Genomic DNA, 25,844 nt, shown 5'->3' with positions numbered 1-25,844 from the left:
AAGTTTTGCTACAACTGAAGATTCGACGGGCGAGGTAAATATCGACGTACCCTGATAATTTAATATACGTATTAGACTGTTATTTGAAATTATTTTTTATTTTCCTTTCACCAACGTTTGAATAAAATTTGAAATAATTAATTATCATCACTTGTAAAAGATGAATCTGGGGAAAAAATCCTGTGGATCCCAAACGCAAAAATGGCCAAAATAACGAGGCAACCATTCTAGTTGGTTCCAAAACCCTCATCAATGTATATTTCCTGTCTTACCATATCCTGCAATTTTTTCCCGCATTCTCCTGATTTCAGCAAATATCGCGTTTGCAAGTAGAATCTATTGTCGAAAATGAAAAGGAGGCTGAGGAGGAGAAAATAATCGACGAAGTTACGAATTCAGTGACTTCTGCAGCTGAAACTCGTGCCGATGGTCACGATCGTGATTTTTCTCTTGCTGACCCTGGTTTGTGGCCAAAAAGAAATTCAGAAATGATTGATTTCATTTTACGAAATCCGTTGGAGCAAGAGGATCCGAGATTGAAGAATTTTCGGGCTTCAAAACGCGTTTATGGGTCTAAAACAAGATATTGTACTGCGCAAATATTTTTTCAAAAAATATCAAATGGTGAAATGCACCGACGAGAATGGTTAGCATATTCGCACTCGAAAGGTTGCGTGTATTGCATACCTTGTATGCTATTCTCGACATCAGTAAACGCGTTTACAGAAGGCTTCAACGACTGGAAGAATGATGTGCGAATAGCTGAGCATGAGAGAAGTCTTGGTCATCGAGAAAATACACAAAAGCATGTACTGTGAGGAAATTTATTGGGAAAGATTGATAGCAAGTTACATGTGCAATACATTCAAGAATGTAATTACTGGCGACAAGTACTGACTCGCGTTATAATTGCGATAAAGTTTCTTGCAACCCGAGGCTTGGCTTTCCGAGGAACAGAAGAGAAATTTGGATCGGTCAGCAATGGCAATTATTTGGGTATTCTTGAAGTGATGGCTCGTAACGATCCATTTCTCCAAAATCACATCGATCGGTTCGGAAATCCAGGAAAAGGAAACGTATCGTATTTTTCTAAGGATATTTGCGAAGAATTCATTGCGATGATATATGTTGATCTACTCAAAAAATTGATTTCGGATGTAAAAGCCTCCAGGTATTATGCGATAAGTGTAGATTCGACTCCCGACATTTCACATTCGGATCAGTTGACGTTCATTATCCGGTACGTGTGCAAAAACGGAGAGCCCGTAGAACGTTTTTTGCAATTTATACCTATTGAAGGTCACCGCGCGTCTGAGAGCAGGCGATTATGCAGGTATTGTTCAACAAAGATATCGACATAAAGGACTGCCGTGGACAATCATACGACAATGCGAGCAATATGTCGGGCTGTTACAGTGGGTTACAAGCCAAAATTATCGAACGTAATCCTTTGGCGATTTACGTCCCGTGCGCAGCGCATTCCCTTAATTTAGTAGATCAAGCAGCTGCTGATTGTTGTTCGAGAGCGACCAGATTTTTTATGTTCGTGCAACACGTCTACACATTCTTGAGTGCATCTACGTCCAGGTGGGGACAAATAAAATCGAAGGTCGAAAATCAGCCTGGAATGCTCTTGCCCAAAATTTTGTCTGGCACAAGATGGTCAGCTAGAGCGGAAGCATGTCGAGCACTCGTAAGATCGTGGGAGAGTCTGCGAGACGCCCTCGACGATATTGCGGAAAATGGTTCCGAAAAGCCATCCACAAAAGCCGAAGCCGAAGGATTGTCGCAACAATTTGGTTTGCTGGAGACCGCCATAATGGCTGTGACTTGGAGCGATATCTTGGAGCGTTTCGAAAAAATGAATAAAAGTCTCCAGCGCGTTAACATCGATTTGACAACAGTTGTACAACTGTATGATGCCCTCCAAGCATTTGTTGTCGGTTTGCGTGATCGTTTCGACGATTATGAAGAGAAAGCAAAGGAGCTATCTCAATGCAACGAATATGCGCATGAGAATCAACGACGCAGAAGAAGGACCGCTCGATTTGACGAGGTAAGCGGTAATGAAGCGATATTGGACGGAAAACAAAACATGCGTATAAAAACGTTTCTCGTCATACTCGATCGATTGTCAGGCGAATTAGAAAAAAGAAGTCTCGCCTACAAAAATGTCAACGCTCGCTTTGGCTTTCTCAGTCGTTTGCCATCACTCACGGATGCAGAGATCATCACACAATGTGAAGATTTACGAACGACATACTCCACCGATCTCGACAACGATTTTGGTAAAGAATGCATACATTTCCGGAATTTTATCCGGGAAATCAGATTGACGAAGGATGAAATCAACATTGGGAAATGTTTGATGATCATTCGCGAGAAGAATATTGTTGCTACATTCCCCAATACGGATATCGTTTTTCGAATGTATCTCACGCTTTTCTCCAGTAATGCTACAGGGGAACGTTCCTTTTCGACGTTGAAAAGAGTGAAATATTATTTACGGAATACGATGGGTCAGAATCGTCTCTGTATAGTCTCGCGTTTTTATCGTCGAATTCAGAGCTTGTTGATATGGCAGAGACCGATGCAATCATCGATAAATTTGCAAGATTAACAGCGAGAAAGCGAACGTTTTAATCGGGTCCACTCAAACGTCAATATCGCCAATATAAAATATATATGTGCTCCATTCCTACCCACAAACCTACATAATATATGTTTGATTGAAATTCTGTTTCCGTTGAATTATTTTTGAAATATAAAAATTATTTATTCTAGCCTATGCTTTTTCAACTATTTTATGGAGAGGGGAGAGGGGGCGCTAATTTCGTCAGGCCTAGGGCACCCGTTTTCGTAAACCGCCCCTGTGTTTATTTATATCCTGAAGTTAAAAACAAACAAGATTATGCAATAATTTTACTTTGTCGTTTTTTACAGTTTTTAATGCAAGAACTATCTATCTTAGAAAAAAATGCGATGTCTTAACGATTTTTATTCTTTAATTGAAAATGGCCGAGCTATTCAAGGAAAACCATTTTTCTTAAAATTAAAAATGGCGGACATACGCATCAGCGGGATTTAGTTGTCATTTTGAAGTTAGACTACCAGCGAGCCCCCCCTCCACTTATGAAAATAATAAAAAATAACGGCCGAATTATTGCAAGTTTAAAAGTACATAATGATTGGGTTAGGACTTTTCGAGATTTTAGAAAAGCTAAGGAGTGACATAATATCTTACAGCATCATTTTCATTCAATACTTATGCCAGCTAAAACAAACCAAGTATGTAGTTAAAAAAATAATTCAACCGAATGTCGGGTTGCGGTAAACAAGATTCTAAACTGAATCGTGCCCTTTCTTATCCTGCATAACCTGTCATATTTGACAGAGTAAATTTGCTAGATACTATTGCCATCTAGTGAGAGGTTTCCATAAGCTCTGAAACTTTGAAACCGCCTTATCAATTTACCGTGGGTTGTAACACACCTATTATTTTACTTCTTTATCAACACAGTATGCATCTTGAATTGTATTTTAGGCGCATTCTAAGGCATGATTAATTTTATTGTGACGCCAGTTCTGGTAGTCATGCGTACGTTATCATCAGACAAGATTGAACCAGAAGGTAAGAGCGTTTTATTTTTTAATCACCTATGTATATAGGTATGTAGGTATGCCGACCAAAATCCTACAGCTCATGATAATCGACAAAATTAAAAATAAATAGATCGCAAAATATTCAGCATATTATTGGTACGTGAATTGATGCTGAATGGTTTCAGTGTGTGGAAATGTTTTTTCCTCGAATCATGGCTGTACATCATCAACGTTCATGGTAATATAAACGGTAGCGCGGCGCCGCATAGCTCATCGGTACACAGCTTCAAAACTAAACAACATTCAATACACGCAGACTGACAGTTCACGTTTTACGATCCGATGATGCTTCGGTAGATTGCATCGGCGCAGATTTAGTAAAGTATAATATAGTGTCAATGTTAACAACAGACCGTGTGGCCTAATGGATAAGGCGTCGGACTTCGGATCCGAAGATTGCAGGTTCGAGTCCTGTCACGGTCGACGAGTAGTTTTTTTTTTGCAATTACTATTATTCAACAAACTGCAAGTCCGTTACTCCGCGACGTGATGATAAATGTCGACATGAAAAATAGACCCTAACGAAAGTAAATAATTGACAATATAATACAGCGTCGCTGGAAGCATCGTGAAAAAGGATCATTTGTCTACGCCTTTGGCAAATGGATGTCGTAGATCACAGCGAGTCTTCGTATCGCCTTCGAGTCTCTGCGTGCCACAGCAGTTATTACGCTAAAAAAATGTCTGCATGCTTGGCAGTTCTTTTTCTCACTTATTTCTCTTCAATTTTCCAATTTTATTTTTGTTTCCAATCATACCATTTTTCCAAGCTTATGTCATTTACTCGAATTTTCTGGCAGTCGACGTGCGCATCCAGCGTGAATTAAAATCAGACTCAGCTTCAAGAGCTTTGATTGTCAAGGTTATGCCGTCAAGTTCGATTCACGTTATCTGGTTGTCAACTACTCGGTGGATGTTCTTTTGAACGTCGCCCTGCCTCCGAGTCACCCGGTAGAAATATTCGTGCGTGCTTCCATGCGGCGTGGCGTGACGCGTGATGCGTGGCGCCAGATATATCTAACTTAGTAATCCCCCTCCAGCCCAGCGCAGCGTAGGTAAGTGTTGTTAGGGCTTTGCCAATTGTTGCGGGGGAGCCTGGAACGGGTTAATAATGTAGTACCCACGCAGTGAGGACCTTATAGCCGAGTTGATTCGATATTCTTATCCTGCGAACGGAACGTGACAGGGAGTTTCATTAGCCGCGAAACTCGAACCAATTGTTTGAATAAAATATTACAAACTTCCGGCCGCCAACTCTGGAACGCATAATGTGCATTCTCGGTTTTGTACACATCTGTACAATATGCATATTAAAGTGCATGCCGTTAAAGTCTAGACAAGATAGGTTTTCACTTTGCATTAATTCCGTTTTCGTTTTTTTCTGGTTCAATCGTGGGGGGGGGGGGGGGGGGTCACTGGGAGTCCTCAATCCAAAAGTCGACCAAATCGGCCCCTTGCTATCGCCGCTATCTTGCATTTTATGAAAAATGGTTTTTCTTGAATAACTCGGCCATTTTCAATTTTAACGAAAAATGGTGAAGACAAAAGTTGTAGGAAATTCAATTATATCCATTCAATTCAATTTCCTACAACTTTGGTTCTTGCGTTTTTTTTCAAAAAATGGATATTTTCCGAATTAAACCTGAAAATAGCGGCGAAGTAAAACTATTGTATTATCTTGTTTATTTTTGACTTTAGGGCATAAATAAACATGAAAAAATTTGTAGGAAATTGAATTTCCTACAATTTATGTCTCTAGCATTTTTCGTTAAAATTGAAAATGGCCGAGTTATTGAAGAAAGTTTCATAAAATTCAAGATGGCGGCGATAGCAAGGGGCCGATTTGGTCGACTTTTGGTTTGAGGACTCTCAGTGACCCCCCAACGATTGAACCAAGAAAAAACGAAAACGGAATTAATGCAAAGTGAGGTTGATTTTTTGCCTATCTTGACTGGACTATTATGTATAGACGGATTTTGGAAGGTGTCTTTTATTATTTATCACATCCTGCATGAAGCAGTCATACAGATATATGTAAATCAGGATCTATGATATTTTGCATAGGATATTTGTAGAATTCGATTTTATTAACTTGTCGGAGACTTGAGTTCTATGATCCTTTGAAGATTACAAATTGAAATCCTATTAACTTGATGCCTAAGCTTTTTCACATCACTTTGCGCAGTTAGGAATTAGTTTTCACGAGGAAAAGAAACATTTAAAACGGTAGCAAAGGTCAAAACTTTATCCTAATTTAGTGATTCGGAATGAATAGAATTCATTAACGTTCTGTCACTCGGCACTTAGCTGCTGTTGTTTTTAAATAATAATTTGTTCAAGAAAAAAATACTGTTCATTTCAAACAAATAAACTTTTGTTTATGCAGTGTTTCAGTGAATAGACTTGAATGCAATATGAATCCAGAATTCAGAGTATAGATAAAGTACTATGTACTAAAACAATGCTTCAGGACTTTCGCCAAATCTAAGACACTGTACAAAATTAGTATATTATATTTCTTATGATTACGATAGTTCGTTATAACATTAAAAATATCAGAATAAAAGTCGAAAAAAATATATCCTTCGAGCCGGATTTGAACCAGCGACCTATGGATGTCTTTTGAATACAACAATTTCGACCAACTACAGTCCACCGCTCTACCAACTGAGCTATCGAAGGTGGTATTTGATTTATCATTAAAAAGGTGTTATGACCGCTGCCATTCTCTTTATACGAAGCGTACAGTTATTGGTCAGCTTCGATTTAACATCAGCAGTTATGCTAATCGTTGTATGATTTCGTTTCAAGCGTGCGTGTGATGTAACAAATGGCGAAAGTTCTGGCCGCGATTCGGGAGCGTAATTTCGTAATCTGAGTTTCGGGCGCGTGGGATCTGCGAGACGACGATCTTGACTGACCGCAGACTCTTCGGCGAGGTCACGCGTTGAGGTCACCGCGAGACGGAGTTCGCTTCCTCCTTTGTACCGGCCTCGATTTTGAAGAGGGGAAGTTAGGGAGGGTTTCCGCTTCGAAGCTGCTAGAGCTTCGCGGAACATCCTTATCCGGCGGTGTGTGACCTTTACGTGCCGATAAGGGTGAGCCGCGACGTCACCTGATTTATTAAATGCCAAGCCCACCATTTCAGGGTTCGAGTGTACGGGGATGAGGAACGGTCAAACAGTGGCTACTTTTACCGGCAGCGTAAGTATAATATAATAAGCAATGCGCTGCGAAGCCTATAGATCACAGGCGAAAGATCCTTTTCGCCAGAAATTTTTTGCGGTCTCAAGATTTTCCCGCAAGAGTTTAGCTACCTAGGACTACGAATTCATTCAACTCGGTTTATCCTCCTCTTCTTGTACTCTCTTCCTCTCTACCTGCAGTCGAGCGCAATCGGTCATCGACTGAAATTACCCAGCAGCAGCTGTAGATGCGGTAATGGATTGGTTTCAAGGTTTTGATTACTAGCAGGGGGATAAACTGAAATACTTGTTAAAGATGATGGTCCTCTCATTCTGAGATCGAATTACTCAATAAATAAGACTCAATTAGTGTGGTGACTAATTGTTGAAAAAATGTGAAAACATTAGCATGTTATGGCTGATATAATGGCAATTAACTTACATGTATTGCCATTAGATTCTTAGCAATAATAAACATCACCATAATCCACATTGAGTCGCAATTTTATCCTCAACTCATTAATTAAAAGTTCCAGGTAATAACTGTTCTTATAAACATTCAACTGATCTTTACGAACAACAAATTTCCATACTAAACGTATCAAAAAATGATGACAATGATCATTGAAATACCCACTCGATATTTGAATCGGATCAGTCGAGTGGGTCAAGACACCATTACGACGACCCACCGGGAAAGCAATTTAATCGTACAAAAGTCAGAATATATAAATTTTGACATGCTAAGTAATGCTGTCAAACGTCGATATTAGTTGGAATTGTTTAGAAACATTAGTAATCGTTTAATAAGGATTGCAAGTTCATTGTAACCTGTGAAATGCACAATAGGAAGTTAGGTGTTTGCCGGAGGGACATTTCAAGCGCATTATAAGGCTTCGGTCAAAGGCCTGAGCAGGAGGATTACCAGGATTTACAGGGTGAAAAGGCTTACTTTTCTCGGCGACCACAGGTATGGATATACTTACGTAACATGCGAGGGTAAGCATATTATCACATCGTTCACCGGTGAGTTACAGAACTGATTCGTGTCTGCCCTTCCAACCCCAATCCTCCATTGTCCGTTCATCTTGGTCACTTATCTGAGAAACATGTCTACACGAAGGCGAAAATTCCCCTGGTGCGAGATTGTTTACAGCGGTGATGGTTATACTTATGTATTAGGGTGGTCCTTAAAAAGGTCACTTTTGAAATTCGACCGGCTCGCCCCATAAAATAAAAAATAATTTCCCAGTTTTTTCCGATTTTTTACTCAAGGCCAACCCGTGCCGTCAAGAGGGTGGATTTCCTGATTCAACCCTTTTCAGGGCACATTAAATCCGCCGAACGGATTCCGATGAAATTTTGCATAGAGGGGTTTTTGGGATTGCTGATTACGAATCTGAACTCAAAGTTTGAAAATCCGAAGTGGCGGATCTAATATAGTGAACCAAAATCCCAAATGTCAATTGATATTGCCATATTGCGACGCCTCTTTCGAAAAGTCGTGCATCCCAAATTTCTTACGAATACTAGCATGTTGTGGTTTTCACTACGAAAACCAGCACGTTTCGACATTCATCGCGAAAACTAGCAAGTTTTAATACAGATTAGTGAGAGTTTAGTATTGCTGGGTATAAAAGTCCAAAAAGACTGATTTTCAGTAAAATCTTCAGTAAAATACAATAGTTGATACACTCTTGTAGAAAGATTACGTATAGTTCAGATAAGTACTACTTGATATAAATATAGTTCGACTAATTAATATTTGTGTTGATAAAAAATCTGGAAAAAATGTAAATCATCTGTAACGAACCTGTGAAACAAGCCTTAATTTTTCTAAAATCTGAATCGACAGCGTAATTTCGGCGATACTCATAAGATTATTTTGACGCGAATAAACGCACTTCTGCATCCGCAAATTGACTTTCATTTCGACTACCGCACACCGCACAAATCTTCAGAAAATCCTTATTGCACTAATCGAAACAAGATAGTTTTAGCAGGGGTAACCGAAATATGCTAGTTTTCGCGGCAATATCTGAAACGTGTTAGTTTTCGTAGTGAACACCGAAACATGCTAGTTTTCGTAAAAAGCCGAAACGTGCTAGTTTTCGTAAGAAACGTCGATTGGACCCACCACTTTGGATTTTATAATCCCGAGTTCAGATTCGTAATCAGCGACCTCAAAAAGCCTCACGTACCGAGTTTCATCGAAATCAAATGACTTTTTGGATTTCCCTCCATCATATTGGATCTGTTATTTCGAATCTTGAAATTTTCAGCTCAGATTCGTAATCAACGACCCAAGAAACCCCCCTATACGAAATTTAATCTAAATCCGTTCGGTAGATTTAACGTGCCCCTGAAAGGGTTGAATGAAATCCACACTCTCTGGGGCTCGGGTTAGAGTTGAGATAAAGATCATAAAAAATGATGGAATTATTGTTTTAATTATCTAGAGCCGATTCTAGGGGCTAGCCGAACGAAATTCAAGAATGATACTCTTAGGGACCACCCTACTATACATACATTCATATCTACTCGATTTGAATGGTGTTATAAGTAAATACGGTGATTACCGAGAGAACTGATAGGTATGAGGATTCCGACGGAATGATTTATCACCCGTTAGATTCGACAGTGTATAACTCATCGCGATAACGATCGCCTTCACTTACCCCGCGGGGTGCCGCAAAGTTTCCTACGCGAGGTAGGCTTGCCGCGCCTTCAGTTTCGCACCGAATAATTTCATTGTACGCGCGCGTTTCAGGACTCCTCGTATAGGCAACCCCAGACACACGTTCACCCTCGACTTGCCAACCGTCGATTCCGTTCTCCGGTATGTCATTACATGACTCACAGTTACTGCCAGCGGAGAGGTACGTTGCTTGCATCATACCTACTACATGGGTACGGAGCTTTCGATAGCTTCTGGCGATGTTTTCATCGTTTGTGACAATGCTTTCTTGTCACAATGCATGTTTTTACGTTCATGTGTACTGTTTTCAGACAAACAGTAATAACAAAGTCGAAAAATACACTTCTGCACGCATACTTCAACACTTCAGATGGTCAAGGTGGGAGTCATTGTTTTACAATACACTTGGCAGGCATCATTCACAGAAATAGTTTAAGACCGTGCTGGTACTTGAATATCTTGCAATGACATAATCTTTGTCAAAATTAACGGTCGCTGGTATTTGCAGGCTCTTAAGCTACAAGTTTTTCACGATAATTGCCAAAATCTTGGCAAAAAAAATTTGATCTCAAGTATTAAAAATTGCATTGCTGTTGAATTGTTAGTTTTATCCAAAATTACGTGATCTTAGATATCTATCGATTCAGCATAAAACCGTCGTAAATAAAATTATTCCAGACGCAATTGGTTCTGCCCTTGCAAATCAAGTATTCCATGCGCATAAAATGATTTATCGCATGAAGTTACCATATACGCACTGACTTTTAATATTTCCAATATTACATAAAATTGTTCCAATAAATATTCCAATGTGAACGTATTTCACGTAAATTATCTGACGCAATATTGTATTATCCATAGAATTCGTATATTCTATGGTATTACCGAAAAGTTGTTCGTAGACACATGGCGCAAACTACCTAATAACGCGTCAGTGGCGTATGCACCGTATAATAGCAAAATTTAGTCTTATAGTTGTAAAGGACAAAGATTATTTACAACAGCAGATGAGATAAGAAAGTTATGCCTCATTTCGCCACGTATTGTGATCAGGCATGTGTGTTTTACAGTTTTTTTACTTCTCACGTGTAATGCTGACGTTATAGTGGATGTACATTAGTTATCATCAATAGAGGCGTCCAAGAATTCTATTGAATCTTTAGCTATTAATTATCATACCCACATACGATGTGAATATTGTGTGTACATTTTATCGTGAAGAGCGATTTGAAAATTATCGAGTCCGCGTACCCTCGGCCGAAAGAGTAGCAGAAGATGTATCGAAGATGTACACCAATCGATCGAAATTTTCGGAGTAGCAGATTTTTGAGAAAACATACGATATCCATCCAAGTATCCATCAGATATCTAGGAAATCACACGAATCTATCCGTGAATGCTATGCAGATTTCTATCAAATGTATTCGGCATTTTTTTCCTTCTGTGTGAGTAAAGCTTTTCTGTGTGGATTGCCCAGTTCCACCTTAAGCTCTTAAAACTCAGTATGACCTAGATTAAGGATAGTTTGAAGCCGTAATTGGTGAAAATAGTTTAAAGAAAACGAGTGAAATCCACGAAAAGTCCAAAACAGCCGTGTTACCATACTTCTGTATCAGTTTTGATTATACTACCCTGCACTTTTAGGTTAATTTGTTTATCTCGAGACAATGATTTTTAGTCGTCTGCCATTTTGTTTTAGCCACCACTTGAATTAATTGTTGCCTACCTTCTACCGGGTTGTAAACCGTTGTTATTCAACATATGCAATCCACTGGACTCTTTTTCGCTCTTTAATTAGGCTATCGATCACAGTTTCCAAATTATACCACAATTAATGAAATATTGACCCTACAACGTGTGCATTATCTACCTGGTTCGTCCGAAACAACATCAATTTACATCCTATCATCGATCAAGACATCAATCCTAAGATTAAAAAAAGAGCGAATCAAGTCCATCAATCCATGGTTTTTGAATACCATCCTGTTATGATGGCCATATACGACAAGACTTGTTAACTAATTGCGGGATTCAATGACCGTCTATAAAGAGGAAATATTCCACTCTACCCCTAATCGTAGTCTTTCTTGGTTCAGCAGTTTACTTTGAAGTGTACGTCGTAATTTACATCGTAGCTTATCGAAACACACTGGTACTGACAATGACTTCTCGTCGTGCATATGGTTGTAGATCCGATACTGCTGATCTTCGTAGTCAGCAGTCTCTGGGTAGACTAATCTCATGCCGTTGCCAGCATTTCGAATGGCTATTGGCGCTGTTGGTGAATGGGAATTAAAGAACCATTATGACTGTGCCATACCGTACGTTCCTTATATCGAAACAAAAAGAGGACCACGCCCCGAACCTGAGGATCCGCAGGATTACACAGAAATAATGGGTATGCAGGGTACGACATGATACGGGTAAGGGTAATAACGGTCGTAACAAAAAACCAAGACCGAGCCAAAAACGGAGAAGCTACCGCAAGCTCGACCGCGATAACAGAATACCCAGAGCTTATGTGTTCGTTCCTTCGTCTACCCTAATTGCCTCGGTCATCACAATTCTGGATCATGTTACAGTCAACTGATTGTTCGGAAATATATTTAAAAAATTGATGAGCTGGTTTATAAAAAAAAAAAAAAGTGCCAAATACTTTTTCCTGACAGGCTATGAGGACCTCCGAATTGTTCATTCCATCGCCTTGTCATGATCCATGGTTGAGTCTTTAAGTTCGTGGACCAGTAGCTTATTTTATTAGCGAAAAGGTTTTGAGTTCATCAAGCGGGTACAACAAGTTTCTGAATAGAGTTGTTATTCTTTTATTCCTGATTGAATTGTGATTTCAAAAACTCTTTACTGGTTCCAGAATCTCATTTATAACGGATTACGTCGAAATATTGTTCTAAGGGTTTTCAGAGAAATGGAATAATTGTGAATTACCCAAGTGACGATTTTAGGTAACACACAAGGGAAATGAAAAAATAATGATGTCGCATACGCGACTCGACTTCGATGCGGAGAGTTGGTGCGTGGCGTTAAGATTAAAAAACTACACCTGAGTATCTATTTTTCTTACAATATATTCGAAGGAACGTTATTTTTGAAGAAACAAAACGTTAAATATCAAGAATTTCAAATTTTGAATTTTTTTCCCATTGGTTAAGCACACAATCAGTATTGTCCGTAAAATTTTCAGTATCTGGTTCCTAAGCTCTCTTTCTATTTTTCTCTAATCGGCCGAAATTTTGTAACAATTTTATTTTATAGGAAAATTTGATTCTCTGATGCTTTCTACTCAATTCATCATATCCATTCAGTGAAATTGCAAATGTGTTCCGCAAGCTATAAGTAATTTTTTACTCGGTCAATGACAGATGTGATTGGTTTTCTTGATTTTTGTAGGAAGTGGTGTTTCTCAGTTTTTCAAATAGATCAATCAATTATTCTGTGTAGTGTAATACTATATGAGGCGTTACCGAGATTGGGCAATATCTTTTCGAACTCGATGATAAAAATCAGATAGTTCTTTCCCATGTTTACAGCCTCGAAATTGCTTTTTACAGCATCTACGCAGTACTAGTCGCGTGGTAACTCTTTGAAAACACCAGTTACTTTGAAATTATGGATCTTAATTAAATTCTTTGAAAAGTGTGAATCAAAAATGAAAAAAGTTTGGTACGAACTATTATTGAGAGCTATGTTTGCACCTTTTTTGTTATTTTATTGGAACCAATGCCTGCAATTGGCATTGGTGAAAGAATTAAAAAAATTAATGGCAGATTCTGCGCAGCAAAAAAAAATTACGAATTTTTTAAAGAATTGCCGACACTTGGAATTGAAGCAAAGCAATTTTTCGTAAATGCAGTGGTACAGTGGAAGTAAGGATGCATAGAAAACATTCTAGGCATCATTATCAACGGGGTATATTAAATTGGATATGCGTAACATTTTTAAGGGAAATGATTGAATTCAACCCTCGAGGTGTCAAAGAAATATTGAAAATACTCCATTTAAATCGGTTGGCTTTGTTTTCTTTTTCACCAAAGCGATGCTTAAAAATTCTCTTGAACTATTTCCGATGCATACGTTTTCTGGGAACATCACGGAACAATTGCAGTAGGATTGAAATGTACAAATGAAATTTCAGTGCGCGCCACGGATGATTGTAATAAAATATGCAACTCAAGTGACTATTTTGTAGACAAAAAAAAAAACAACTAATAACCAAGTAGTAAGAAAAGTGACTATGGACTCGGAGTATCGGTTGGGGCAGAGAAAGGGGGGAAAGGTAGCACAGCCATTGACTAACTCTCTTGGTCACTGCAGTGAAAATGAGGCGCTGTTCGTGGCTGCGGGGGTGGCGCTGGGGCGGCGGAGACGCGCGTCGTGACACTCGGTGCCTAACGCAGACGCACAGCGACGTCGGTCTTCGGGGAGTTCGCAGTCTAGCGTCGCTGGTCGACGTCAACGGATCGCAGGGTTTCCGGTTAAGTCGGGGGTGCGGTTGTCGTTTGTTTGCTTTTCGTCAGATCCCGGAAGTGAACGCGTTCAACACTGCGCAACTATGGCGGCCAAATGGTGTTCGTGGAATGAAGCTTGACGAGAGGTTTGTTCAAAGCGGCCCTGCGACGATATCAACGATTATTGGCCTGCCGCTCCCCGCGCTCCCAACGTTACGATACCGACGGAAGTCGAAGACTTTCGAAATCCGCAACCGAACTGAACCTCCGAAATGCCCATCACCCTCGGCTCGATATTTCTATACGTCTACGTGAAAAATTTACCCGGGCGAATTTTTCCTCCCGCACAATAATATCGATCCTCTACACTTACAGTCAACTAGAAACAAGTTTAACACCGATAACAAAAAGGGTGAAGGTCGTGCCGACTCGTTGCTTCGTCACGCATAAGCACAATGTGCACAAGGATTATCGAGTGTGACGAAATCTGGGGCTTTTCCAATTCCTGAATATCAACCGGTCCCTTTCGTATCCGCAATCGCTCCTACCATTCTCGCCAATCATCGGTTAGACGTAACGAATCCCGCTAATCGCCAAGCAATGCGCAATGTTCGGACCGCTCTAACACCGTGTTAACATTGGTGAACAATCTCCGCGTATCAGAAACCCGCCTCAACAGACAATGTGACTGACGTTGAGCCCCCTCGAGGCGGGTGCGGACGAGCTTTATGGCGATCCCGACGTTTCTGTGAATCAAATTAACCGCCAACTGGGCCGTGCGAACGACTTCAGGCATGCCTTACAATTGGAGGGAATTCGAGGGAATTCGCGACGCGGGGTTTCAGGGCCTGGGACCCGAGGGCTGCTGGTGCGCGGTGAGTCATGACTCGCGACAGTCGGCCGGAATATTCGCTGAACGGGCACGTGGGACGAGGCTGATTAGCGGGACACCTGGACACCCGGACACCGGGTCGGCGGGTCGCGGTACGCGGCGTGGGGCAGGGGCAATGGCGCGATGAGAGAGGGGCAGGGCAAGGAGGGGGGGGGGGGGGGGGGGGGAAGAGGCTGGTTGTGCGGCAGGCCGAGGCACCGCTCGGTCGATACGGGAACCGTGCGGCGCGGCGCATAGAGCGACAGAGCCCCTAGCCATCGGCGACACGACGACTCCCCCTGAGAACTGTATGCATGTACAACGCACCCTGTGTAACATTCAATGTCCGGCACGAGGAAAGGGACATCCATGTCTCGGTCTCGATGCTGATAATAAAATTGCGGCGGTCCTTTTTCTCTTCGTGTAAGCTTCCCTCCCTCTCCCCCTATTCTCCTCGCCGCCCCCCTTTATCCCTTTTCTTCTGTACACTCTACGGGCAAAATACTGAATATTTGACCGCCTCTTGACGGTCGCGGACTTGGGTAAATATGGCCTCGTAGCACGCGAATCGATCTCTCGAATATTCTCCGACTGAATTAAGCGGCTTAATTTTCCCGCACGGCCGATCATCCCTCCAGCTTTATGGCGCACCTTCATACACCGCGACGAACACTCGAATCCCGGACAAAGAGGTCACGAATCATCTTTCACTTAGGTGGTGATACCTGAGCTATGAGTTTCAGGGCGTTCGGTCTTCTCTGCCTTATCGTACTCTTTCAATCAAGCGCTATTGAGGGTGTATTACGCGTATATTATAATTTTTCGAAATTAAGGTACCGCGATATTTTAACAGACCTTTCATACTTGAAGAGACAAATTAGTTATAATTTTTTGATTTAGAAAAGAAATAGAGTGTCGATTTCTTTTAGTCACGAAAGTGAAAGAACTTTTCCATTAATAATGTATTTAAGTATCAGTAGTTGTACTACAAGCTTGTCTTTCTTATTGATATTGAGAGTCAACTCCGAGCGATCCGTTCGTTTTCGTGCCCAATTTACCACATGACATACGCCGCACACATACCGGTGAATCTTGCGAGATAAATTCTCAGTATCTAGGATTCAGTTGATTGTGAAATTACATTTTAGTTTCTCCTATCATGATTCTGTTTTGCGCGAAATACCGCTTGGTAGCTACCGATTGCTCGAAAATGATCGTTAAACTGAAATAAAATTGCAAGTCTTTCACCGACAGTGGCCACGTTGATTTTGTGTTCGCTTTCAAATTCATCCGTCAAATACCTTAGGAAGATCTTGAAATCTTCAATTGCGGCCGAGTCTGGGATACTTCAGCGATATTCCACGCTAATTGTAAGTCACCAAATATTCGTATTTTCAAGATAATTTCTCTGCCAACGATTCGCAAAATACTCGGTCATTTTCGAGAACTTAGGTCGCAAAATACGTTTGTACGCAAGCACATGTGTTGGTAACAAGGAGCAAAAATATGATCGCTATTATGGTTTACTCCTAAGTTATATCGGTTCTTTTATCTTACGTGCATCGATTTCCCATTCACGCCGCGCGATTGTGTCCCTATGCAGTTTATTTGGCGGGAAAAAGTGACGATTTTATCAAAGCGCGCACAAATTGACACAAATTCCAATCAGGTGGACATAAGCACTAGTTTGGGTTGAAGAGAACAGACAATTTATCTCATGGCGAACACAAAGAAATATATCGTCCAATGATCGATATAACCACATGATATGTTATTAGATACTTTCCGTTTTTCGTTCAAACAGAATGTACATTACGGTGTTTCGTTTGGGAGCAAACTTTTTTCACTCTGATCAGAAAACCTCATTATACATAGGAAACATACAGTCCTTGCCTTACGCTGATTACTTCTTATTGTTAATTCCAATTTTATAACGTCGCTCTCGGAGTTTGAAGTTTTTCCATTTGAATAATATGGAAAGGACGTTATTTTTTGAAAAATTATGTCTACCCCGCCACATTCAATAATACACAGACTTGATTCTGGAAGTATATCGTAAAGAATCAAGTTCCCTGCAAGGTGCAGTTCAATTATGCGTGATATCCGTAGGTCATACGGCTTTAAAGTTGTAACTAAGCTTCGAAGGTCACTTTTATGTGAAAGTTCATCTTTGAGCGTCCTTAGCGGCGAAACTAATGACTTCACAACAAAAATGCTAACCATGAATTTGCTGACAATTTAATTCTTTATGAAAATATCGGGAAAGCAAAGTCCGCAGCTTTCGCAGCTCATACGTTTCAAGTCTTGAAAATGAATTTTAAGGAAAAATTTATCTTTAATCCTCTTTAGTGGCTAAACTATAACTGTCGAGCCGAAATGATACCTCAATCATGTTATTTAGATGAGAACATTTCGAATTCCAAGAACGACCTTTCAAAATTGGATCCGCTGTGTACAAGTTTTTTAAATTTGTGGTAAGAACAATGTTGTTTTCAACCGAATCACGCTTGTAATCGAGCTTGTACTGTATATCCATAATTTCATACCCCTAGATGTTGCGTCTGGCAACGAGGTGGGCGTTATGGGAATCAAAAGGGCTCGTATTTGCAAACAAAAGCCGTAACGCCATTGCAGAAAGCGTTCGAACTTCAACTAACGAGCCAAAGGTCGCGTGATTTCCGGGAGACTTAAAGGGCGCGGGAAAGCGTTGGAAACCAGGGGCTCATATCGACTGTAAATAGGTGGCCCCCGTGGATGAAACACCGGAGCGAGCGAGCGTATACGTGGTGATTAAAAATGCCGGGTAGATCCTTTCTGTCCGGCCGCGGTGGAGGGTCGTGAATTCCGTAGGCCAAACCCATCCAATTATATGTAATGTATATGATATTGGTTTTTTGTTTTGTTTTTTATTTCCGAAGGGGAAATAAATGAAAAACTCGTAACGCGTAAGGAAGGCTGCAAGCAGAGTTATATAGCGGCTGAGGATGGCAATAACTATAACGATAATACGGAAGACCAATGATCCTCGAGGAATATTCTTCGGCGTGATTTTGGTGCCATCGTGAGTGACGCAACGTGTTCCAGCGGGTTATGACTAATTAGCAAGAACCGCAGCCGGCAGCAGAAGCAGCTCATTGTCAGCTATTAGAGGCGCTTTACACTCCCTACACTTCAACTCTAACTAGAAAGTAAGCTGCTCTATGTATTATTACTCTCATTTGTTCTTAATCAAAGAACGACTCGCGGCTTAACGGAATTACACTGCACGTTTTACAGAGATCATTCACAAAACTTATAATGAGACTCTCAATTATATCATGTTTTAATTTTTATGCCATGGCAATGGAACACGGTTTTCTATTTGTCCAATGAACACATTTAGTTTTTAATAGCTACGCTGCCCTGCTCGTTGAATTCCATTATGATGTGTCATTCATGTCTCTATACGCAATAACTCTGAACACCACCTACTTGAAGTGTTGTATAGCTGATTTTGAATAAAGCGTAAAAATGCGCAGTCCAAAAGTGGGAAGTACGGTTGTCAAAGAACTGGAATAGTATATTGTGTAACAAGGAGGTAAACTCGGTATTTTCGGGCCGAGCGTAAGTCTGCAATATGAATCGTAGGTGAGCCGAGGACGAATATTGAAAATGCACGAGGCGAAAAGACCCTTGCATCTTTGTTGCTCACGATTTTTTGAATAATAAGAGAATGTTACGCGTTTTTCACGACGCATGAAATTAAGGTTAGGGTCACGTAATGTCAGATTTGTTCGCGACAGATTTTTTGTCTTAGGGTGATTGCATTTACCGAGCCGAACAATATCTCAGTTTTTTCAAGTTTTGCGGTTCTTTTTAACCCAAGAATGGTAACGGGGAGGGGGGGGGGGGGGGGAGGGGAGGGCACTATACACGAATTCGTTATGATGTACCCGAGAGGTGGAATTTACAAGATTGGTGAATCCCTCCTTCTTCCCCCTCTTGGCAGAATAGGTGAAAAAAAAATAACGTCACCGTTCTACTAGAGTTAAAACCAAAATTGAGACTGTCACAGTGAAAGTAAGAAGGTAAAAATTACGTTTTACTTACCTGTTCACGTATTGCTGCATTACTTGCACGAAAAAGGTAAACAAGGGTAAGAAATTGTTGTTCTACTTCAAAGACTTCCTCGAATTTCGCTCAGCCAATCAAGTTTAAAATAACTTTATCTGAATAATTTTATTGCAGTATACCTGCCATAACATTTTTCAAGAATATTACAGAGTAAGTAAGGTAACACTTGGAACGTCAATCCACGGAAATCTGGATGTCCGTAAAGCATAGAAATCTAGAATACCCCCACTTACAAGGATCCCTAGGTCGCTTAGTCCTTCCGATTTTAATTTAGTTCATATATGTCGTAAAGCATCGGAAACTGAGGGAACTTTTTTTTCAATAGTCGAAAAACGGTTAAAAGTGACGAAAAGGACCCTCAAGGATGGGCACCCAGCGGTGCGGTTTCTTGATGCGCTTGATCTCTTTGAATGTAACTAACGCTGAAACGTTTCTATTGACGAATGAATGCGTTTCAGCGTTGATTTCATTTAAATACATCGAGTGCTTCTATCGGAAACTGAGAAACTAACCCAAAAAAATTGTCTTTTATTTTTCTCCATTCTACAACATATGTGAACTAGATCAAATTTGGAGGTGTCGACCTAACTAGGGTTCCTTGTTAGTCATCAATTTTTTTTTTTAAATCGTGTATTAAAGAGCTACTTGTGAATTTTGCAGCTACACAAACCAGAATTTTTGAGCTCACCTTTGTTGTGAGATAAGCAATTATGAAAAGTGGAGGTGGGGGCAGCTTACTGAAAGTGAAAAGAAAAGTTTGAACTAGTATATTATACAACTGGTGCGTGAAGCGTACGCATCCGTTTCACATACGATATGTTTTGCAGTATTCTGCGGAAAATACAGAAGAGAGGTTAATTAGGAAAAAATCAAATTCAAAATACTTATACTATGAATATATGGGTGCAGGTTGCTGGGAGTTGGGACGTGGGAGCGGTTGCTACACGCCCATGGAAGGTGGGGGGGATGCGCTTTTTTGAAGTATTTTCTGACGTTGGTAATACTGTAATTACTGAATATTGTAATACTTATTGATTTCTCACCTCGTTGTCGGTCGGGGTCCGTGGCTTTTTCCTTTTAATTACAAAAACTCTCTCTTTAATGTCCATATGGGACATTTCACGTCAAACCAACGGGTCATCCACCTGACTCCTGGGATTCGGTAGCCGCACTTAAGCACTCCGAACAAAATGACTCCGCAAAAAATTATTAGACATTTGCCGATAAAAATTTCGCGGTTCTGCAAAACTAATTTCATTAAATTAAATTAAATTAAATTAAATCACAATGCACGAAATTGACGATTAAATGTGCGATTTTGACGATAACATTTTGTTAGGAATCATTTTGTGCTAAGTAATTAAGTGTCGTAACTCTGGGATTCTGATAACCAATAGATTTCTTTATTTCTTTTGGTCAAAAATAATACTGCTAATTTTTCAAAATTCTTCTGCAATTTTTTTAAAGGCTGGCAACTTTATGAAGTGATTAAAATATCGTTTACATGAAGATAGACATTTTTAAGATCGATTAAACTTGTTTGTAAAATCAGGGACTTAAAGACACATTTTTATGTCATGGTCCCAAAATGAGACAATAATGGAGAATACATATTTTTTTTAAATTCTGTCATATAAAAAAAAAAAAAAATTCGGAATTTATTTCAATAATGGTTTCTTGTAGTGAAAATAAAATACAAAGAAACTCTGTGATCAAATTCAATTTTCTTTTTTTTTGTGTCAAAAGTAAAATGGAGGAAACGATGCTCAATTCTAAAAAAAATAAATAAATAATAGAAACTCAACCGACAGGAACCTTGAATAAAATACAACCTCTATTTAAAGAAATCACATAATTAGCTTGAAATTTTCCTAGTTTAATGACATGTATACAAGTACTTTATTGTAAGAAAAAATTAGTAAATTGTAAAATATTGGGGTCGTGCAAGGAGTACCTTAAAAAAAAAAAACGATCATGAGAAAATTATTCGCTCGATGTGGATCAAAAAATTATGCAACAGGCTTTGATCATTCTGGATTCATTGTAAGTACAAAAGTGAATGTATAAGAACTCGAATGGCAAAAGGTTAAGAAAAAAAAATCATAGAGGTCATTGCGCACAAGGAACCCTTTTCCACTCTGTAAATCGTTACTTTGTCAATTTTTCATATTTTGAACAAAAATTTGGAGTTGGTAATTCTCAGATGAGATACTTTTGGGGGAAAATAGTAGCATAGTACTTAGGCAGAACGTTGACCAACGGGTCGATTCTACGCAGTATGATTAAACGAAGGGTCAAGGCTCCCACACTCGAAATAGAACCCGGTATAGTTCAATGGTCGGTATGGTTGTTTTTAAACGATGTTAAAGTTTTTATTCATTGAAGAGATAGCCAATTTTAGTCTCCACAGCACTTGTCGTCATTTTCGACATTCTGTACAATAGCCAATGAAGACTGAATTGCCACTGTAACATAGTTTCGAGTTTGGATCGGGAAATATGGTCACCGGTAGTTTGGAGTATTGACATCCACGAGTGGATGATCGGTGTTCCGCAGTGCCCGGGTGAAGACTACTTATGTCCGGTGCTTGGATAGCGCAAAATTAATTATCAGGACTGCCACCTATTGCACCCGTTACTCCACATGGTGGCGAAAACAACATTCGAGGTAAAGACAGGTCATCCATGAAGCTGAAGTAATTAGTAACGTTATTGTGATGATACATGCTTCGGAAAAATCTCTTTTGTCGCAATTTTTGTAAATTCTGAAATGTAGTAAATTGAAATGAGGCAAGACATATTTATATTTTTAAAATTAGAGTACTTCAAATTTACTGTAAAATTGTAAAATAGTGATTTTTTCTCCCCAAAGTTTCATTACGTCGACGTTACTATCTTCAGCCTAGTGGTTATCCGACGTGTTCAGGAATTAAATTGATTAATATTTTTTAGCAGAAATCGCAAATCTTGAGTGAAATGAAGAGACGCTCAAGGTTTAACATTCACTTTCGATATCCTCAGACAAAAATTAATTTTTCTACGTGTTTCCCGTGGCTTTTAAGGTCTGTACAAAAATTAATTCATCCAACTGTCGCACAGTGGTTCCAAATCCCGAATCGCTGGCCAAATATAGAAGGTATTATGGAATCGTTATCAGATTTATTACACGGGGGTTTTTGAGGTCGCTGAACACGGATCTGAAGTCAAATTTCCACAAAACAAAATGGCGGCCCAAAAATGGTGGATGATTTTATTTAAACTTGAATCAATCTCTATGGAATCAGGTACCAAGGGGTTTTGAATAGAAATAATTTATTATTACGTAGATGTGTAGGATATAGTAGGTTGGGAAAGTATGTGAATGTAAATACGAATTTGAATGCAAATACTTAATTATTAAGAAATTACGTTAAATATTACATTCATATAATAAAATGACTTAAAGAAACTTAAACTTAAAGGCTCCAATTGCTATAATCCAATTGCTAAGGCTCAAATTGCTATCGTTATTGCCGCTAGAGTCGCTGCAGTCAGACATTGCAACTACTCTTGGTTTGTTTGCAGTTGGCGATTCCAACTAAGCCATGGCTTCACGCGATACTGATTTGCTTGACTTAGCGGGTATATTCTTTATTCTTAGTTTTATTTAGTTATATTGTTTAAATTTTTAACTATTCATTAATCGCAAATGGAAAAAGTATGTCGTCTCTTCAAAGTTTATTGTTTTGGAATGGGATCAATTTTAATAATTCGAAATTATTAGTGATTGAGAATTTTTAAATTAAATAGTATGTTTGGATTCATTCAGAAATTATTTTCTTATTTAAATTATTGAATTACTATGAATCTGTTAAAAATTCTTTTAGTTATTTTTCGAAAATATCCAATCTGTATTTCAAATAATTGAAAATATACAATAAGTGTCGCTTGCATTAAGTTTATAGCTTGAGATTTTCCAAAATTTGTTAATGGCATAAAATGTTTTCCTTCGCAGCTATAAAAAATTACGTCAAATAAAAGTTGTAGATGATATTTTTCCCTACAAAACTAAAAAAAAGAAACGAAAATCCGACCAATAGGAGTCGAGATATCGAGGATTGCCTGTTTTTCATGTTTATCAAGATGGCGGACCCAACACAAGGAAATTTTGTTGGATTTTGGTGGTGTTAGGCTTCTCTAATGACCCTCTACTTGTCCTAAAAAAATTAAGATTCAAGTCCTTTTTGCCAGTTTCAAACCTAATTATCTTGTACTATTAGACAATAATAGAAAATTTTTAAGAATCAGTAATGATTTGTTAATGAAAATGATAGTCGAATCCGGTACAATAATAATTATATTTATGAGAAACAAATTACTCACATTCGCATCCTACTGTGGTGCACTTCGCACAGTATAGTCAACGAAGATCGAGTCACATAGAAGCGTACGGCTTATGGGCCGCTTGAAGCAAAACTTTCCGCGACTCGCAAATCCATAAGATGGCTCTACCGTCGGTCGACAATAGAGAGTTAGCACGATCACCCCAACTCGCCGGTCGGAGCCAACACACCGACACTGTACGCATTAGTATAGAGCGCTGTACGTGAGCCACACAAGCAAAGGCGCCACTATAGAATTATTTAGAATTATTAACTTTTACTCAATGTGAACATAACTTTTTTCCGCAGCGAGCACGAGAATTTACGGTAGATGTTCATAATTTTTGTTGCTCGGTGTATGATTAATATAAGAAATCGCAACAACATAATAAGTGTACTTACATCCAGGAAGAGAGTCCATTTTGCAGAATTAAAATAACTCAATTCTACTTGAAGATATATCACTTTGAACACAACTAAACGATATTTTTCTAGCGTAGCGCACGACCGACTATGCCAAGTCGAGCGCTCCGTTGCGAATGAGATCCCAACGGCTAAATGCAACACCTGAAACCTACCGAGCCTTGAAAGGGTTCCTTGAAACACCCCTCTACCTGACCCCACAGGTGAAATTCCTTGAATATAAACTTCATTTTTCGGTTTTTGGCCAGCGATTCGGGATTTGGAACCACTGTGTGTCGTAGCGAATGAAAGACGGTCGAATTTGAGAGTTGTTTTTCAGATTTGAATAATACTGACTGGACATTGATGAGTTGACTCGGGAGTATAAGCTGATGTGTACAATGTTAGTGTAAAAACTGTACACATAACGTGTTGGATTCTGACGCAGGTTAAATGGATGGTAGTAGAGGATACCGGTGGCCTTGAATCGGTCAGAATCGAGCACATTATGTGTTACATCTATCGCAAATAAAATTCATAAGGCTGAAATTAGTAATGTTTGCAATTTTACAGTGACTTTGAAGTGATTAACTTTAAAAAATATGAGAAAGACTTGGTTTATTATAATTTACTGCCTTTCAAACATTCTTGAAATTGTGGGATAACGGTTTTTTCGAAATGTCAATCATTATAGTCACCTTTTGGTACTTACTTCAGCCTCTTAAAAGTTAAGCCACTGCAACTATCTCATGTTTAATAAATATCACAAAATAGGAGCATGCGAAATTTTACTTGAGGCATGATTCAATTCCTTCGTAACTGATAGTTATACCTTCAATAATTAAAATAACTAAGTTGCTTATTCAAAACTTTGTTGAGCTAATCTCACGAACTTCAGCCTCGTGCAATCCTTGTAAACTTGAAGAAAATATGTAGACATTCAGTGAGCAAATAATTTATTACATGAAAAGCTACAGATCTTTCAAATTTTCTCGACGATAAAACAAAATAATGGTAAAAAACTGAATTAAAAGAAATCATTTTATTCGCGTAATCGTTGAATACACTATACGTGATTTTATCAAGAATCTTAATTGTAAAAGTATTGTTGTAAAAATAATTATAAAAGTTAAGAGTTTCAAAAGAAACGAATTAAAACGAATTCAATATTTTTGCATTTATTGAATAAAAATACAATTCCTCCGCGTGATTTTATCGCTTATTTGTATACAAGTGAATGCCCTCTGATGTAACGTTATGCCTAATAATATACATGGAAAGGCTGAGAATGAAATCCCACGTATAATTGGGAATTTCAAATTGCACACAGAAGTTGACTGGATCCTGATACAGTTGCGTATAACTTGATTTTGGTCATCTTTATTATTACCGTAGCGTGAAAGCTTGCTCTGACCTTTCAGATTGTTTACTGGAATCTCATACAATATCACCTTAGGTCACGAGATCAAGGACCTTTTCATGTACGTTGAACATGCGAAACATAAACTCCTTGTGAGAATATCACAATTTTGTGGAATCTTCCATGGTTGCAGTTCTGAATAAGTAAGAACTTTGTAGACACACCAAATAAATCACAATGCGTATATTAGGGCGGTTCAGAAAAGGGCCTTTCTTTTAGATTTCGCTCTTCTCTGAGATTCTTGCACTTTTTCACTAAAAAATAGCTCACGCAAAAGGGCTGGGCTGAAAAAATTTTACTACTGCCTCACCGATGTTACGTCCGTGAGTAGAGTTTACTACTGAGCGATATGAGTAAATAGGTTGGCTTCGCTTTTACGTTCCCGGTCAACCGGAAATCAGGATGAGGATTGAATAACCTTGGGTATGTTTAATAAATCAATTATATGTTTATTGCGTAGAAGTTGAAATACCTGTAGGAATGAATTGTGCTGTGCGAAAGATGTATAAGAAGTTTAGATGTCAAGTTGTTGAGAGTTAGAATAGGAGTGTCGCTAGAGACTTGAAACTTACGGGTGCAGAAAAGGTGTGAAGATGCTAAAGGTAGGGAATAGAATTTGATGAGTAAGCGCGATAGCGAATAGCGTGAGACTACGTAGAGATAAGAGGA

General features: G+C 39.1%; 2 protein-coding genes, 1 long non-coding RNA gene and 2 other non-coding genes across 7 annotated transcripts in view; 3 read left to right on the top strand and 2 right to left on the bottom strand.

The window, feature by feature from the left end:
* Positions 1–1,327: 1,327 nt before the first annotated feature.
* LOC138190391 (uncharacterized) lies at positions 1,328–11,964 on the top strand. The gene is made up of 2 exons (XM_069133174.1): positions 1,328–2,288; positions 11,801–11,964. The coding sequence occupies exons 1-2, from the start codon at positions 1,328–1,330 to the stop codon at positions 11,962–11,964; spliced, it is 1,125 nt and encodes a 374-aa protein (XP_068989275.1).
* TRNAR-UCG (transfer RNA arginine (anticodon UCG)) lies at positions 4,014–4,086 on the top strand. Its single transcript has one exon. It is a non-coding gene; the product is annotated as a tRNA-Arg (tRNA).
* Positions 6,245–6,345, bottom strand: TRNAY-GUA (transfer RNA tyrosine (anticodon GUA)). The gene is made up of 2 exons: positions 6,309–6,345; positions 6,245–6,280 (listed from the first exon to the last, which is right to left on the bottom strand). It is a non-coding gene; the product is annotated as a tRNA-Tyr (tRNA).
* A 2,027-nt stretch (positions 11,965–13,991) lies between the features above and the next one.
* Positions 13,992–25,844, top strand: part of LOC124211552 (cholesterol transporter ABCA5) — a 49,575-nt gene continuing 37,722 nt past the window's right edge. Inside the window, exons 1-3 of one of the 3 annotated variants that reach the window (XM_069133589.1) lie at positions 13,992–14,155; positions 16,135–16,250; positions 17,799–18,068. The gene's annotated coding sequence lies outside the window, so the exon portion shown is untranslated. The remainder of the gene's footprint in view (positions 14,156–16,134; positions 16,251–17,798; positions 18,069–25,844) is intronic. The other 2 variants (XM_046610728.2, XM_069133590.1) reach the window with 2 other exon arrangements.
* Positions 22,322–23,874, bottom strand: LOC124211555 (uncharacterized). The gene is made up of 3 exons (XR_006881477.2): positions 23,756–23,874; positions 23,355–23,602; positions 22,322–23,188 (listed from the first exon to the last, which is right to left on the bottom strand). It is a non-coding gene; the product is annotated as an uncharacterized lncRNA (long non-coding RNA).

The sequence above is a fragment of the Neodiprion pinetum genome, chromosome 2 (genome assembly GCF_021155775.2).
Source record: "Neodiprion pinetum isolate iyNeoPine1 chromosome 2, iyNeoPine1.2, whole genome shotgun sequence".
Lineage (NCBI taxonomy): Eukaryota > Metazoa > Arthropoda > Insecta > Hymenoptera > Diprionidae > Neodiprion > Neodiprion pinetum.
The sequence above is the reverse complement of the archived record's forward strand: the minus strand, read 5'-3'. Positions and strand labels throughout refer to the sequence as shown.

Excerpts from the sequence above, each read along its gene's own strand:
- LOC138190391 (XM_069133174.1), top strand. The coding sequence starts at position 1,328 with ATGCAGGTATTGTTCAACAAAGATATCGACATAAAGGACTGCCGTGGA. Across the intron at positions 2,289-11,800 it reads CGATCTCGACAACGATTTTG|CATTTCGAATGGCTATTGGC; the intron begins GTAAAGAATGCA and ends TGCCGTTGCCAG.